General features: G+C 32.6%; 1 protein-coding gene across 1 annotated transcript in view; it reads left to right on the top strand.

Moving 5' to 3' along the window:
- LOC137406265 (uncharacterized) overlaps positions 1-9641 on the top strand; it is a 32963-nt gene extending 23322 nt beyond the window's left edge. Inside the window, exons 14-17 of the mRNA XM_068092804.1 lie at positions 270-452; positions 3759-3920; positions 7724-7770; positions 9398-9641. Of these exons, the coding sequence (XP_067948905.1) occupies positions 270-452; positions 3759-3920; positions 7724-7770; positions 9398-9502 (497 nt within the window). The 3' untranslated portion in view covers positions 9503-9641. The remainder of the gene's footprint in view (positions 1-269; positions 453-3758; positions 3921-7723; positions 7771-9397) is intronic.
- Positions 9642-15753: the final 6112 nt, after the last annotated feature.

Raw genomic sequence — 15753 nt, 5'->3', positions numbered from 1 at the left:
ACGCTTTTTGCGCTTTATCGGGCTGTCTGGCAACCTCTCCTGGGGCACTAGAGTCTTACGAAACAAGTACTAGCTTAGAATAATTTTGCACATTGCTATTGACATTGCTATTGCACACTGCAACTTCTCACAGCGTACCGGACAGTCAGTGTAGCAGTAGCAGTTAAACAGGGAGAGAAAGTCTTTGAGGGAGTTGATGCATACCAGGTAAGTACACTCTTACGATGAAGTGAGTACACTCTGTATGTTGAACTGAATGGTTGTTTTAGATGACAACAGGATGAGCAAACAAGAGCATGAAAAAGTTTGGCAGTCGCTCCTCTACCAGTTCGGGGAGGTCTCTATGGCCCTTGATCGATTTGAAAAACTTTTTGCTGTTGTTGATGCTAACAAGGATAATTTCATTGATGAAAAAGAGCTAACAGCATTTGCCTCCCGTTTGGATACGAATGGTAAGATGCTCAACCAATGCATTTATTTCTTTTGCTAGGTTACAGTGTAATCAGCTATAGCACAGGCTGAGGCAAACAGGAACGTGAGCAAGAATTCGGGTTAAAGTCAATATTGTTAAAATTTAAAAGATTTGTTGTAAATCATAGATATTTTTCTATCATTTCAAGTTCTGTTTAATGTTTCAAGTTAACTTATTGGCAAAATTTGTCAAGATTAAATCAATAAAACTTAATCGCAATAGAAATACTCAGAAAAAAATAGCTTAAACTCTGACAAAAATGATGTCAGCAGTCATGCAAAATCTTATTAGACATAAACAATGATCTAATTGGTATTGTGTGCGCATATGTTTATGCAGAATTTAAAGGAGAACAGTGATACATTTTCTAACTAACCTATCTTTACATGTAAATCATTTAAAAAATCTACATCAAGGTAGTGAAGGCTATATTTCCAGGTTTCTTCTAACATTTATGAGCAAATATAAAATAAAATATTAATTAATAGAGACACGTAACACTGCAACTTAACTGCAGTAGCCTATGTGATAACGAGAGTGACAAACAGAAAGTTCAATTACTAAAGTCATTTTAGAGAAGTTTTTTTTCCTAAACATTTAATCCGTGATCCATTCTTTACCAAACTTAATCTTGACAAAATTTGGCAATCAGACCACCTAAAACCAAAATCCAAATCCGAAATGATGGAAAAAATGTATACCTTTTAATAAAATCTTTCAAATTGAGAGAGTTTGCTATTTAAGGTCAATATTTTCTTGGCTGCGAGATTGGTTTGATTCATGAGCTCATGGGATGCTACTTGTGTTTGTGTTTTATTTCATCAATGAGTAAAAGTTGAGCAAAAGCATTAAAGAAAAGGTTGATACAGCTGCCATTTTGATTGATTGGAAAAATCAATGAAAGCCTAGTTCTTACATATGTGACAGGTCAGGTCATTTTCAATACAAATGAGGTAAGATCACAAAATAGTTTTTTAGCCTAAAATAATAGAGAGATTTCTCAACTTTTCAAAAATGTTTGCGGAATTGAAAACGAAGCAATTCAACCTGAGATACAGGTTTTATCGAAGAAGGTGTATATCATACTTTAATATTATTTAAGTATGAGGCTGACAGGTGCAGTAGCACTACAGCTTGTTAAAGTGCTGAGCCCACAGAAGTTGGCTTAACTTAGCAATGAAGACAAAATTCACTATTTCACAAAAACTAAAAAAGTCGACTTGATTAGTCTCGGCTTAGCAAGCGGCTCTTGCATTCTCTTTTAAAGCTTGACATTTTAGGTGATACTATCGGAAGATTTCTGTTGTGACAGAACTCTAAAAAATAAACAAACACTTTCATTTAAAAGTTAGAATGGGAATGGTGTATATGCTGATTACAAATAAAAGTTTGATGCAAAAAACTTTATTATTACTCGTGCAACACCGTACATTCACCTAGTCTACTGATATAATTATAACCAAGTTTTATAATTGACTTTATTGGCTAACTTTGGCCTACTTTGTTCATGATTCCTGCATGGCTTAATTTGGAAAACATTTCTATTTGAAATGAAATTATTGCTAATAAATTGATATATATATAATATATATAATAAATCCCAACAAAAATTAAGTCATCTGATGGACCAACCAGGGAACAGTCTAACTCTCATTTGTCTAATTCATTTAAGTAAAATGAAATCTTACATCCAAAAATTTACATTCTGTTGCTGAGTCTTAAGTTAATGTTTATTCAAAAACTTGAAAAATGGTGGGAGCTCGACAAAATGATTTTTTAATGATAACTAAATTACGCTGTCTAAGTAACTTTGTAAAAATGACCATGTAATCAGGGCTGCTCGTTATCACGCTATCAACTTAGATCTGACCAATTAAAAACTCATGTAGTGAACACATGTCCATATTACTAAATCCCACTTTTTAATTAATTTGCATGTGTGCGCACATGTGAGCATGTGTGTGTGTGTGTGAGCACGTGTGTGCATGTGTGTGCGTGCATTTGCCTACGTTCGCGCATGTTCGCGCATGTGGATATGGACACATCTGCTGTTAATCGGCCCAAACAGCTTTTCACGTGTTTTGGCTAGTTTCATCCAAACTCCAAAAGCACTTGTTGCTCCGTGTCTTCCACCAAAGTACCAACAACTCTGCCATTAACAATCCATCTGGCTCTCAAGAACCCATCTTTTAGAAACCCAATGATTAGAAAATCAAGATGCACTTTCACACGCAATAAAATCAATTTCCCTCGATAAACTCATTCATGAATTGCTGCCATGAAAACAGTGTAATGATTCGCCGTTAAAAATCTACACACAAACTGCATACTATTTAATTAAGAATACAATTTTTTTAACAAAGAAAAACCTGCCAGTATGTTTGAACTTCTGCAAGTAAACCCATTCAATACTTTTGTTTGCGTGTATCTTTGACATGATGCCATACAGGTCTCTTAAAATTCTGGTAAAATTTGCCTTTTATGCCACTGGAAAAAGTTCACAGTTGAGTCTTGGTAAACTGTCACAGCTAGCTGACAGATGGTCTATGAACATAAATGTTGCTTTTTTATTATATATGTATGGGCCATTGGTAAGGGCTCAGATGAAACAGAATGACTGATACCCTGCCTCATGCGGATTCCATGCTATAATTTTACATTCAGAGACATGAACTGCCATTTTGTTTTTACGAATATGAAATTCTACTTCAATTTAGACATAAACCTTCGCTCCATCTTTGGAAAGATGAACTCCCATTCTATCTTTCGAGATGCAAAATTATAGTTTAATTTAGAGACATGAACTGCCCTTCTACCTTTAGAGACATGAAATGGTAGTTTAATTTTAGGCAAATTTTAGGAACTAACTCCCTAATATTATAAACAAAGATAGAGAAGGTAGCCAGTTTAAAAAAAACTTAATTTACATTTTTTAACAGGTGAATAAAACCTAATTACTTATAAAAATAGATCTTTATTACGCAATGACGACAAGCACGACGCCCCAAATAGCTATGCTAATGCGTACAATGGGGTTATCACTCTTCCAGCTTTTTTTATTTTGCCTAATTCTTTAATTCAATAGTTCTTAATTATTTTTGAAAAAAAATCTAGAATCAGAAATTTTAAAAATCAAATTTTGACATGAATAGCACTTTACTTTTAAATACATTAAGTGCTCGGTATTCGAGTAAAGCATTTTAGTCTTGACATCTTCTTGTCAGACTTTTGTTTGATTATTCAGCTTGAACTCAATAAATTATTTTAAATAATCATTTTCTTGCAGATGACCGAGCGCTAACAACGGATGAGCTGCGAAATGTGATGGTAAGCCAAGTGGGTGTGGCTGAGGAGCGCGCTGATATTCTTGTCAAGATGTATGATACAAATTCGGATGGAAAAATCGATGCCTCAGAGCAAAAGACGGTTTTCGACTCTGTCAGCAAAGGTAAGCGTAGTAAATAGTGCAGTAATTCAGCTCAAAGTTTAACGTTTTTGAGATACCTGTAAAATACTATCAGATACTTTTTGAGATATTTATGACTCTAATGTAAAAATAAATAACTCCAAGGATGGAATATTGTAGCAAAAGTTTTGTTTAAATTATTTTTAAACTTCTTTACTCAAGCTCCAGCTAATCACAAAACAGCGCAAAATATCACCTGATAAAGTTGCCAAAAGCTAAGGTGACATAACTCCAAAACATTAAAATTAGTTTATTTGTAAACAATTTGGAGATATCTATCATCTAAACTAAAACTTGAATTTTGGATAAAATAGTGAGTATAGATAGAGCATAACACATAATAAAAAATTTCTGTCCATATGTCTTGAAAAGGTCTCACAAGCCAATTGGCTAAACCTGCCAACCATTTGAAAAATCCCTGGTAGCTATCTGGCACAAAAACTGTCTGCTAGACAACACGAACCTGTCAGAACTACATAATTATGTAGGTACAATATTATGCAGCTGTGTTGATCATAATTCTAAGAGTTGTAATTGTGACCTTAAAACATAACTATTTCTATTGAGCTAGTAAACACATAAATAAAATAAATACAGATAAAAAACCACATTTTACGTGAGTTTTTGAAAAACGTAAGCGAAATAATATATATCATAACAAAGACTGTATAAGCGGAGTTATAATGCTTAAGGCAGCCGTTTAACCAAAGTACAGTTTGCTTGTACAAAAGTTATTTCAAGTCATAACCGGACACTAGAATAATTATTGGCCACTTTGCTACAATTTTACCTTTCTATGTCTTGAAGTGATGAATTGTCATCGGGTTTTTCGCCAACATCAACTTTGCCCTAGCGAAATTAAATAGCTTAAAACAGCTTTTCATACAACTCTATTTAAAATAATTTTGCTGTTTTTGCTTTAGTTTGTTCATAATTTTATGAAATAATATCTGTCACTGCCTATTTTATTAGAAATCAAAGCCTGCCAAAATAAATTTGAGCAACTGGATGTTGCATTATTTAAAACAATAATAAACAATACATGCTTTGTAAATTTAACATCTAAATGCATTACAAGTGCTCAAACAAACGTCACTTTCAAATGTTTTTTATGTTTTTCAAAACATTGATCAAATTAATTCTTTTGACAATATATGTAAAAATACCTCAATAATAACAAATTATATTATTATTAAATAATGTGCTGTTATCTCTGTTTGTTGGTAAAATATTTACTATAATAAGAGTTGTGATTGTCCATTCACTTTTCCGGTGTCGTCGGGTGTTGGAAAATAAGATTGCGTTATTCAAGATTTAAAATCGTGACATCCAGCTTAGTGCACCGACATTCTAACACCTGCACCAACCAACCACATTTCGAATTAATTATGCAGATCTTTATTACACCTAATGATCTATTCGGGTGTGCTGGCCAGCGGAGGTACTAGTTAAAAGTATGTATATTAATAATAGCAATAATAATAATGATAATAATAGTAATAATATTGATAATAATAATAATGGTACGCTCAACCAAATTCTTTATGAAGATGATTAAAGATGGAAAAAAAGATGAAAGGATATCATATTTTATGACTATCAATGGTATTAATGCAGCTAAAACTGTGCTCGTTAATTAACTAGTAAGCAAACAACTATTTACAGTGTACATTATTGCTATTCCTACGACCAAACAAGCGGAGCGAACGTTCGAGAGTTTCTATGATAAATGCATGTGCACACAACTTACGAAAATTATTCATCAACAACGTCGCAAACCCTTGTTTCGAAATCTCATCAACAAATTTAACCATTGTTTTGTAGAGTCGTTAAAGTATAATAATGATACAAAACACATTTAAGCCTATTTAAATATGTTACCAAGTCTTTGTAAATTGTCGACAGTATCTTAAAACTTACCCATCTGATTGGATTGTACACAAATAGACAGATTAATTTGGCCGAAAATCATTATTAAAACTGGCCAAGCCTTACTTTTATCAAAATTAAAACCGGCAAACGGAAAACCGAGCGACAGAGAATAGAACCATCAAGTCGTGCGCATTTTACGAAAAAGATAATGTGCACATTTTACCAGTCTATAGCATTGTCGAATTGCCGAAGGTTTCTGTAATTAACGTAGATGCACAGAAATCGCTCCTTTTTTGCCGATTTCAAAGTAACTGACATTTTGGAAACTTTTGAGTACTTTGGTATTCTAACTAATGTCCAAAGCAGTGAAAGTAAAGGAAATGACGATGATATTTTTTTAACGATTCTTATGAGATTATTGCAATATTTAATTATAAGTTTGGATGACTTTTGAACTGTAATAGTCACACTAACAACATGGATGATAGGCAATATGTTAGTGTTATTATTTTTTAAATAGTTTTGTTAAATATATTTTCTAAAAATCTATATAAATATCATAACTTATTGATATTGTTAGCTATGACGTTTTGAAATGTAAACAAAATTGTGCATTGGTTTTCTATTATTACTGTATTACTATATTAATAATATTGGTTATTCTAATAATATCAGTGCATTTTACTTCTAATATTGGCCAATATTGCACTCATCCTATTGCAGGGGAGAGATATAAACATATAATCTTTTTTTTCATTATTGATGTTTGTCATGACCAAACACTTTTTTAAATAGCTTTTCTAAAAATCTATATAAATATCACAACTTCTTGATATTGTTAGCTATTACGTTTTGAAATGTAAACAAAATTCTGCATTGGTTTTGTATTATTACTATATTAACAATATTGGCTATTATAATAATATCAGTGCGTTTTACTTCTAATATTGGCCAATATTGAATTTCTCCTATTGCAGGGGGAAAAATATAAACATATAATCTTTTCCTTTCATTATTGCTGTTTGTTGTATATAATAACACCCACAACCAGTACATTACAGCTACCATTGCAATTATCATATTGCACTGCAGTGCACTTTGACTGCTAATATTGCATTTCTCAACCATCAGTACCCTTTCTTTTTTCCAATATAACTTTGGTCGTGGGCTGTATGACAGGGGAATTCTTAGTAGTTATATACCGGTAGACTAAGTATTGTAAACCAACTCAGTAAAAGTTCATAATTTTGTTAGTTTTTTAATATTTTATTTGTTCCTAAAATATGCGCTCTACTTGAGTAACTACTATGAAAGTAACTACTTTCAGAAATGATGAGATATTAAATTCCATAAGCTCATATTTATAATTTTTAATGATTTTTCCAGCCCATGGCTTATAAATTAAACTCTGTGTGTTTCAATTTTATAGCTATCCAAAGGAAGAAGTGATAAAATAGCGTAAGAACATAGTTTTATTAATATTTATCAGAGCAATTTAAGTGATATAGTCAAGAAAATGATTATAAGCGTACAAATAGAATATATGAGTAAAAAATTATTTAACGATAAGTTTTGTACAACTTTTTGTTCCTAGCCGGTTGAGTTTGAAAAAATTGATGATGCGTCAATGTTAAAAAAAATTTCCAAAGCATTTTATTGATGTTCATATTGATGTTTGATTGCAGTTTATATTGATGTTTGATTTATGTTTATATTAATATTTGATAGATGTTTATGTTGATGAATAATTGGTTTGATTGCATTTTAATCCAAATCATCTCTTCTTCTCAAAGACTCATCATATCACTCATTTCATACACTCAAGCTTGGAGCGTGTTGTTCCTCACTAATTAATCCTCATAGCTTTGCATTTGCTGCCACAAGCTGCTAAAGATTTTGTTGGTTTATTTCAGGCAAAGATATGATAACCATGGATGACTTTACTGACGATATTCTCAAGGTGAGTGAAAAGCTTTCTTTTGTAAACTAAGAGTGAGCAAGAATGTTTGATCTATGCGAAAATATTTAGTTAAATCAATTCGGAACTCTTAGCATGCTTTGAGTAGCATGAAAGTTGCATTATTTTATGTTTACAAATAAGAAAAAATACACTAGAAGTACTCATTTGGTCTATGAATACTTTATACACCTGTTGTGCAATTGAAGACATACCACTTTAGTAAAAGGTATGTAAATAAAAAGGTTTTCCCTAAAATATTTGCATAGATTTTGAGCAAGAATCTCAATCATTTTGTTTCACTTTTTTGTGATTTGTTTTTCTCAAATATGTAATTTATTAGTGGGAACTTATTTTTGAATTCGAATTGAGCAAGTTTTACAGAAAGACTGATTTTTCTGTTGGTATTTCTTCAGCTAGTTGGAGCCATGTAAAAATTAAAATGAAGGTAACAGTAACTTTGGAACAAACAATCAATGACTAAAGACAAAAGAAAACTAGGAAATGTAAAAAAAATTGTGGCCAAACTTGGAGTCATTAGAGCTGCTGTAAACACTAGCAAATTTTTATTTTGGTGTATTGACTGATTTGTCATGATGGGTTAAACAATTGTCAAAAGATTTGTTTTGAAACAAAACTCACTAGGTGTATATACTATAAGACTGACTTGAAAACTTGATCTCTTTACAATAAAAAAACATGACCATAAACAATGATTTTTTAAATAATTTCATTAAAAGCTAAAGCTAAAAAGAGTATAAAATTTATATTAAGAACAGTGTAGAAAAATTTGAATTCTACAAATGTCTGGGTCAAAAAGTGTTTTCATGTTTTGGGCCATTAGTGTGCTTTACATAACTGTTGGGGCAAACCTGATGCTAGGACTAACTCTTTACAATTTCTTTTTATCATTTTGGTTTCAGTGTGCGTCATTTTTAAATTTTCGCTTATTGCATATAAAGTGATGACATAATATTCTACCACAAACAAAATTTATAATCAGGCACTAAAAATGTAACATCACAATACTAGTTTCACCATCTTTGTTACAAAATGAGGTTGGAAGGCTTTTGCTTTAATTAGCTGAAATAAGGAAATTTTTTTTTCACATAATGATTTGCAATATTTAGTAATTAAATGGGTTAGCATGGCTATAGCAAAAGTGGAAACATGAAAAAAGGAATGAATTATTTGCTGACCCTGTAATTTCCGACAGAACTAGATGTGGACTGCAGAAGCAACAAACTTTTAGACTCAGTATACTCCCAGCCTTATTTTTTTCCTTCCTGGTTATAGTTGGTGTACTTTTTAGTCAAAAACTTTGCAAAAGATTAAAATCATTTTATTTTTCAAATCTTCTATTGCAAATATTTAAAAAATACTGTTATATTAACTTTCTGTCAATATCACAGTAACTTAGATACCAGCAGGCCAGATAACCTAGATACCAGATATCAGATACGTTATCACTCACCATTTTTATGCTAACTAATTTTAATACTTGGATTATGTTACCAAGACCATGAATTCTATGATAAGAAAATTCAAGTAATGTTGGCCTAAGACTATGTGTTGTGACCTATCTTAAGTTCAACATAACCTTTCATATGAATTGGCTTTTGTTATCCAGAAGTATGGTCAGATCTTTGGACTGCTTGATTATAAGAAGTTAGAGGACACTAAAAAGAAGCATGGTGCCTGGATGAAAGCTCATCCTGATGCAGTAGTTGGCTAGCCTGAGGACGAGTGCCAATCAAAATATTTGCACGTGCTGACTGTATCACGCGATGCTGCTGGTTTAATAACTAGACGGTGCAACACTGCTTGCACCTAATGTTAGCATACTTGCAGCTCCTTTGTGTCGTTCTATATTATGAATTTTGAAATAAAATGTGTTAAAGCTTTCTTTTTCTAAACTTTTGATAACAGGTGCAATTCTTCCACAAGTAGGATGAATAATCACATAATTTTTGGGTTTTAGATCCCAGTCCTAGGCTACTCATATCTTTAAGAAAAATGCGTTAATCTCGTCTAAAATAGACTATGGAACATGATTATAACGTTGAGCAGGGTCTGTTGGCAGAGGGTAAGGGCATTCATAGAAATGTGGCAAAAAAATCTTTAGCCTAAAATCATTATAAGTATTATAGTCTATGATAACCAGACACTTGATTCATATGAATGGGTCGTGTGTATGCTAAAATGTTTCACTAGATTTATTTGTGGCACTTGGTTAGGGTAATTACTACGTTAGCCACATACTGCGGAAAGCTCTCTGGAGAAGATAACTCCAAGTTAATAGATATGGGAAAGACTGAACCAGTACTTATCAAAAAGTTAGGCACGCCTCTTTTTTATCTAGAAGAGAGTGCAAAACCTTCATTAAATGCCGCTCATTTCACCTCAGACCGCTTGTTTTTTTTGTTTTTTTTTTACCATCTTAGATTAAAGTGCAATCGCATTTCCACTTCTCTAAGAGGCAGTGGTGCTCTCTGCCATTTGCCAGAAAATGTGAGCTTTTGAATGTAAGGGTTCTGTTCGCAATGAGCATGCGCACAACATACATAACAGGTGTATGAAGTATAAAATACATCATGCAACAAACAATGAAGTCATTTTTTACTGCGATTTAGTCCTTATTTTTTATTCTATTTAACATTAATATAAACGCAGTGTTATGCAGATGTAGACTGATACTAATTTTTTAAACAAATGCTACTGTTTATGAAAAAATGAGGCGGCAATACGCTTTTTTTGTCTGAAGGTGCAGATAATGACAGCAAACAGTTGAGGACCACTGGAATAAGCAAAGAGTTATTGTATACTTATTTTCAAAATTTACGTTTCTCCAATTTCTTGGCAGATGTAACTTTTTAGAATACCTGTAAGGAAATCCGATGCATCCTATAACTGTCTCTGCATGCATGACATCATGAAATTTGTACTATCTTATGAATGTGCTTGCCCTTAGCTGCTTCTTTTCGAGAATCTTCACAACAGTATAAGTAGGGTGAGATAATAGGTTTGTCCTCTCATGCTCTTAACCCATACCCGGCCATACTTCTGCTTTGACTTCTATTTTGCCTGAGAGGTTCATCTCTTTTGATAGCCGGTATAAGTGAAATGAGCCAACTGCAGGACAATTTCTCAAACCTAAATGGCACGGCTTTAAAGAGACCGAGACAAGCTCTATCAAATATGTACTTTACTTGTAGTTGTAATCCGATTTAGTTTGATGATTTTTACTAAGTTTGCTAAGTCAAAAAAATGTTGGCCTAATCTGCATTGATTAAGGCGAATTTACATCCTAATCATTTATTGAAGTTGCTTCCACGCTGACAAAGTCTGTTTAGTATCAAACAAAAAATGGTTGTACAAATGGCTTTGTCTTAGTCTCCAACACAAAATCCAACATTAAAATCAGTGAAAGGCTGCATACTATGTTTGTCTGTTGTTGATACCGTTATTGATGAACTGCAACATGAAGTTGACCCATCATATCTCTTAATACCACTGAAAATACAAATATAATTGACTGTGTATTCTGTCCTCCCAAATGACTAGTTAACTAAAGTAGTAGTTAATTATTACTAGTACTATTATTACCAGTTAGTAGTTGCTAGCTACTATAATTATTACACATACAAGTGTGTGACACGTAGCAGCAGAGGGTCTATATGGAGTAGCTATATGGCTTGTAGACTATATTGTACCTCCATAGCAGTGGACGGAAGGAATATTAATGTTGTATTTTATTGGCTGAAACAGATGACCCATTTTGTGTAGTCAGAGTTTGAGTTGGGTTGGGCTTTGTAAATTTTTTTATTTTAAATCGTAAACAGATGAGAAGCTCTTTCAACTCGCCCTGTCTTAGCGGAAACACAACTCTGGCAAATAATGTTAGTTTAAACACATCTTTATTCTAGTGGTCTAGAACGGTTGACTTGCACACAAAAGGCAGGCGTTCATTTTCTAAAAAAAAGCCACTGGTGTTGAAAGGAATAACATTCCAACCTTAAATAACTCTCTGTAACCGGCCATGTCTCCAGTCATTGAGGCTTTGGTGTCATTAGACTCAAGACATTTGTTTGTTTAAAATGCTTTTAAAAACCACACACACCCTCTAGTTACTGTAAGCTAAGCCGACATCAGACACAATCTTCTTTTTGCTATAGTTGTAGAATGTTCACACACTCTTCAAAAAAAAAATAGCACTGGTGGTGCCAGTGTATCCATCGCATGATCACTTCAACTTTGGCAGTAGAGAGCACTCCAAATATTTGGCAATTTGTTAACATACAGTATGTTTATTTCTTGCATAGTTAAGCAGTGTAAACTATTCAACAGTTGCGTACAAGTCAACAAGAAAACCAAAAAAGCTTTTTTCAATTATTTGCTAGTGATCAAATGTAACCCAGTTCGCCAGTAATTTTAAAGCAACTAATCTGTTGTCGACAGCACCAAAAACCGCAGCTGTTTTAAATTGTTTTATTAATTTTCATGAGGTGAATAGTTGCAGAATGTGGGAGCATTCTACAACTGTAGCAGACAAGGCCTGTACAAATTTGATAAAATATCATAAACTTTGTATACCTTGTGCAGTCAGATAAATGGGTATAACCACACAGTCAGACATATTCAATATGCATCTGCTTTCTATTCAACCTAATTGGCTCAATAATAATGGCTGTCAGCATCATATGGGCCACGAACTAGAGTTGTTACACTCCTGAGCTCTTTGAGTTATGTCCTCTTGTACAGGCTCAAAAAAACTTCAACAATACATTTAAAAAATATTATACATCTCAGAGTATGTCTATCTGTCCAGCTGAAGCACTAAAATTTAAGGAACGTAAAACCTGCTTTGCACTTGATTTGACCTTGGAACTTCTAGATCTGCAAACCAACGAACTAATTTACAACACTACATTGTCAATGCCATAATATGGCATAATAAGGCACATACTTATGCATTGCTTGTAGAAAGCATTATTAGCTTGCCTAGAGTTAATGATTTTGTTATAGATCATAGCGTGTTACGTAACATTACAAGCTAGCGCCATGTGTAGGAAACAGCTCTTATGGTAGCAAGTTGACAGCTGCACTAGCTAAGTTAGTAAAATTATTATGGTTATTATTTTATTGCTTGTGCGACACCAGACATTCACCTAGTTTGTACCACAACAAGAGCAGAGTTTGTCCATCTGCTCAAAGTGCCATTAAGACCTTTTAAAAAAGGCCTGCTACGAGAATTGAACCCAGACCTTCTGTTTCACAGTGCTGCACTTAACCACTACACAACTCAGCTGCATTGCCCCTCGCAAATTAATTATGCATATAATTATTACTCATTACGATCTCTCATAGTACACAGGTCTCCCAAGCGCAATATTTATTAAGAATAGCATTATTTTGAAAACTATTCTTTGCTACTTTTGACTTTTGAGTGTCTGTTTTGGATACAAGCTCAAAAAATATGCTAAATAGTTTTTACATACCGTTATATTTTTCTTGACTCAATTTTATGAGAACTAAACATTTTAAATATTTTTAGTGACAAGCATTCATCTACCTGCTTGTTAAATTTTATTTGCAACTCTAAAATTTATTGCTTTAGTATTCTATATGCAAAAACTAAAAAGATACAGAGGATAAAAATAAGTAAACTTTTTACTATAAAATGGAGTACCTGGTAAACCTTTGCTTTGTCACATATGTATCAGCAAACTTGGAGTTATTCTCTCTATGCCTTTTTTGATATGTGAGTTACACAGTAATTATTCTATTAATGGCTGTAAATTAAACTAATGATGCAGTGAAATGTTGCATTGAATGCCTTGGTTGGTCATACTCCAAAGGTGATTGTAGCGAGTCAAGCATTCAATTATCATACCTTGAAGCTATGCGCAGGCCGAAGCTCTAAACAGAAATTTAAAACTAAATTGTCTATCAACTTTTAACTGATCAATAAAATAATAGTTCAAATGATATTGATATGAATGCTGAAGTTTTCAGACACAATGAAAAAAATGATGGTTATAGTAGCTCAGGTGATGATGAAGGAACAGACTTAACAACAGGGTGTAAGGATTGTGACATCAGTTTCTGTTCTGCTAAAAAATGTTTCAAAGCATATAATACATAGAAAATTGTTGTAATATATATGTAAACATATGTTTATGTACAAAAGAACTTGTTAATACAAAAAAATTTGAGTTCAAGTCACTTTTTCTTATAGATTACTGATTTTTTAAAATTTCCAACAGATAATTACACAGGCTTTATCCATTCAAGGGTGATTTTGGCGAGGTAAAAGGGTTATCATGCATCGTCATGCGTTCATCAATCTACTTCCAGTGGGCCCTGATCAACTTGATTATAATTGTGTACCATTATTTCTTCTAATCAAAGCAAAGACTACGATAAGATTCTTGAAAATTAAGGGTTTGTATGACTACAATTCTTGTATTTACAGCCGATGAGAAAAAATTATTCCAAATTCAAGTAAAACTGAACAAAGATCGGCAAAAATACTTTTAGATTTTGAACCATACTTAAAAAGTTTTGAAGTTTTAAAATATGCACCTCATAAAAATTAAAAAGATAATATTTAAAATGACTGCCATGTTTCAATGCTATCAAAAACAGCCTATAGCTGCTTTAAAATGACTTTCGCGAATTCGGCTACACTTAATAATTAGCAAATTATTGGAAAAAAACTGCTTGATTTTCTGTTAGCTTGTGCACAACTGTTAAATAGTTTACACTGCTCTGCAATGCAAATAAATAATCGCACCATATGTCAATAAATTACCATATATTTGGAGTTGTCCTCTACTGCTAAAGGTGAAGCAGCTTGCGATGGATACACTGGCACCAACAGTTCTATTTCGTTTGCTGTGATAAAAAAACTAAATTAACCAATAAACCGATCATGAAGACAAATTCGCTTTTTTTTCTAAGAAAAAACTTGAAAACATTTATAGCTAAATTCACTAAAAATAACTATAGCACTTACATGTATGTGTACAGCTCTAACTGCCATAGTAGGTTAACCAAATTTTATTTTTCACATTTACATCAATTTAGTTAAATAATCTACTAATTATAATTAAATGAAATAAATAAAAAAATGAAAGTTGTTTTTAAAGTTGGCATTGCTGTACAGCAAGAAAACCTAATATTTTTATGTGATAGGATTAGATTTAACAGTTATATGCAGGAAATACGTAAAGTAAACACCAAAATACTACTTGGTGTTTATAACACTGCTGACGCAAAATGGTTGCTCTTAATTTGAACTTTAAACCTGGCTGGCTAAGGTGTCTGTGTGTGATCTTACAGTAAGTTCACTCTCATAAATGTTCTGCCACATTCTTTTCATATTAAATTACAGCCACTCTCTTTCCACGACATAAATCAATTGAAGTGTTAAAGAAAATCAAGTAATTTGAAACACAGAAGTTTAAAACTATATGAAGCAAAACATGTAACAACAGCTTTGTTTGTGATATGAGAAGAGTAATCAGTGAAGCATTTAAAAATAATGAGTAACAAATAGTGTGAAAAAATAACATGTAGGCCTTATATGGATTTAACCAAATATTTGCAACCATATAAAAATGGCATATTTGTAAAATCCATGACTTAGTCCAAAATTTTAAACAGCTTGTTAGAAGTTACCCAATTGTTTTACTCAGAGATCATATAGAACAACAGAATTCAATTTTTGCTTTATCTAGATCAATTTGTTCCCTTTCGAATATCCCGATAACACTAGCTTATGAAGCTAAACTAATCAAAGCTATACAACTTTATTGAGCAAAAACCAAACTGCCTAACTCTGTTTTGCTTTTAAAAAAGTAGCAAGTTCGGAATGCTGCAATAACAGTAGCTAATATCTAAGCATTAGCTATATATTACCTGCGGCCCAAAAACTGGCAGCGGGCATCTACCTAAGTCAGCATCAGACAACTAATGTAATAA

Source organism: Watersipora subatra, chromosome 10 (assembly GCF_963576615.1).
Source record: "Watersipora subatra chromosome 10, tzWatSuba1.1, whole genome shotgun sequence".
In the NCBI taxonomy this organism is placed as follows: Eukaryota; Metazoa; Bryozoa; class Gymnolaemata; order Cheilostomatida; family Watersiporidae; genus Watersipora; species Watersipora subatra.
The sequence above is the reverse complement of the archived record's forward strand: the minus strand, read 5'-3'. Positions and strand labels throughout refer to the sequence as shown.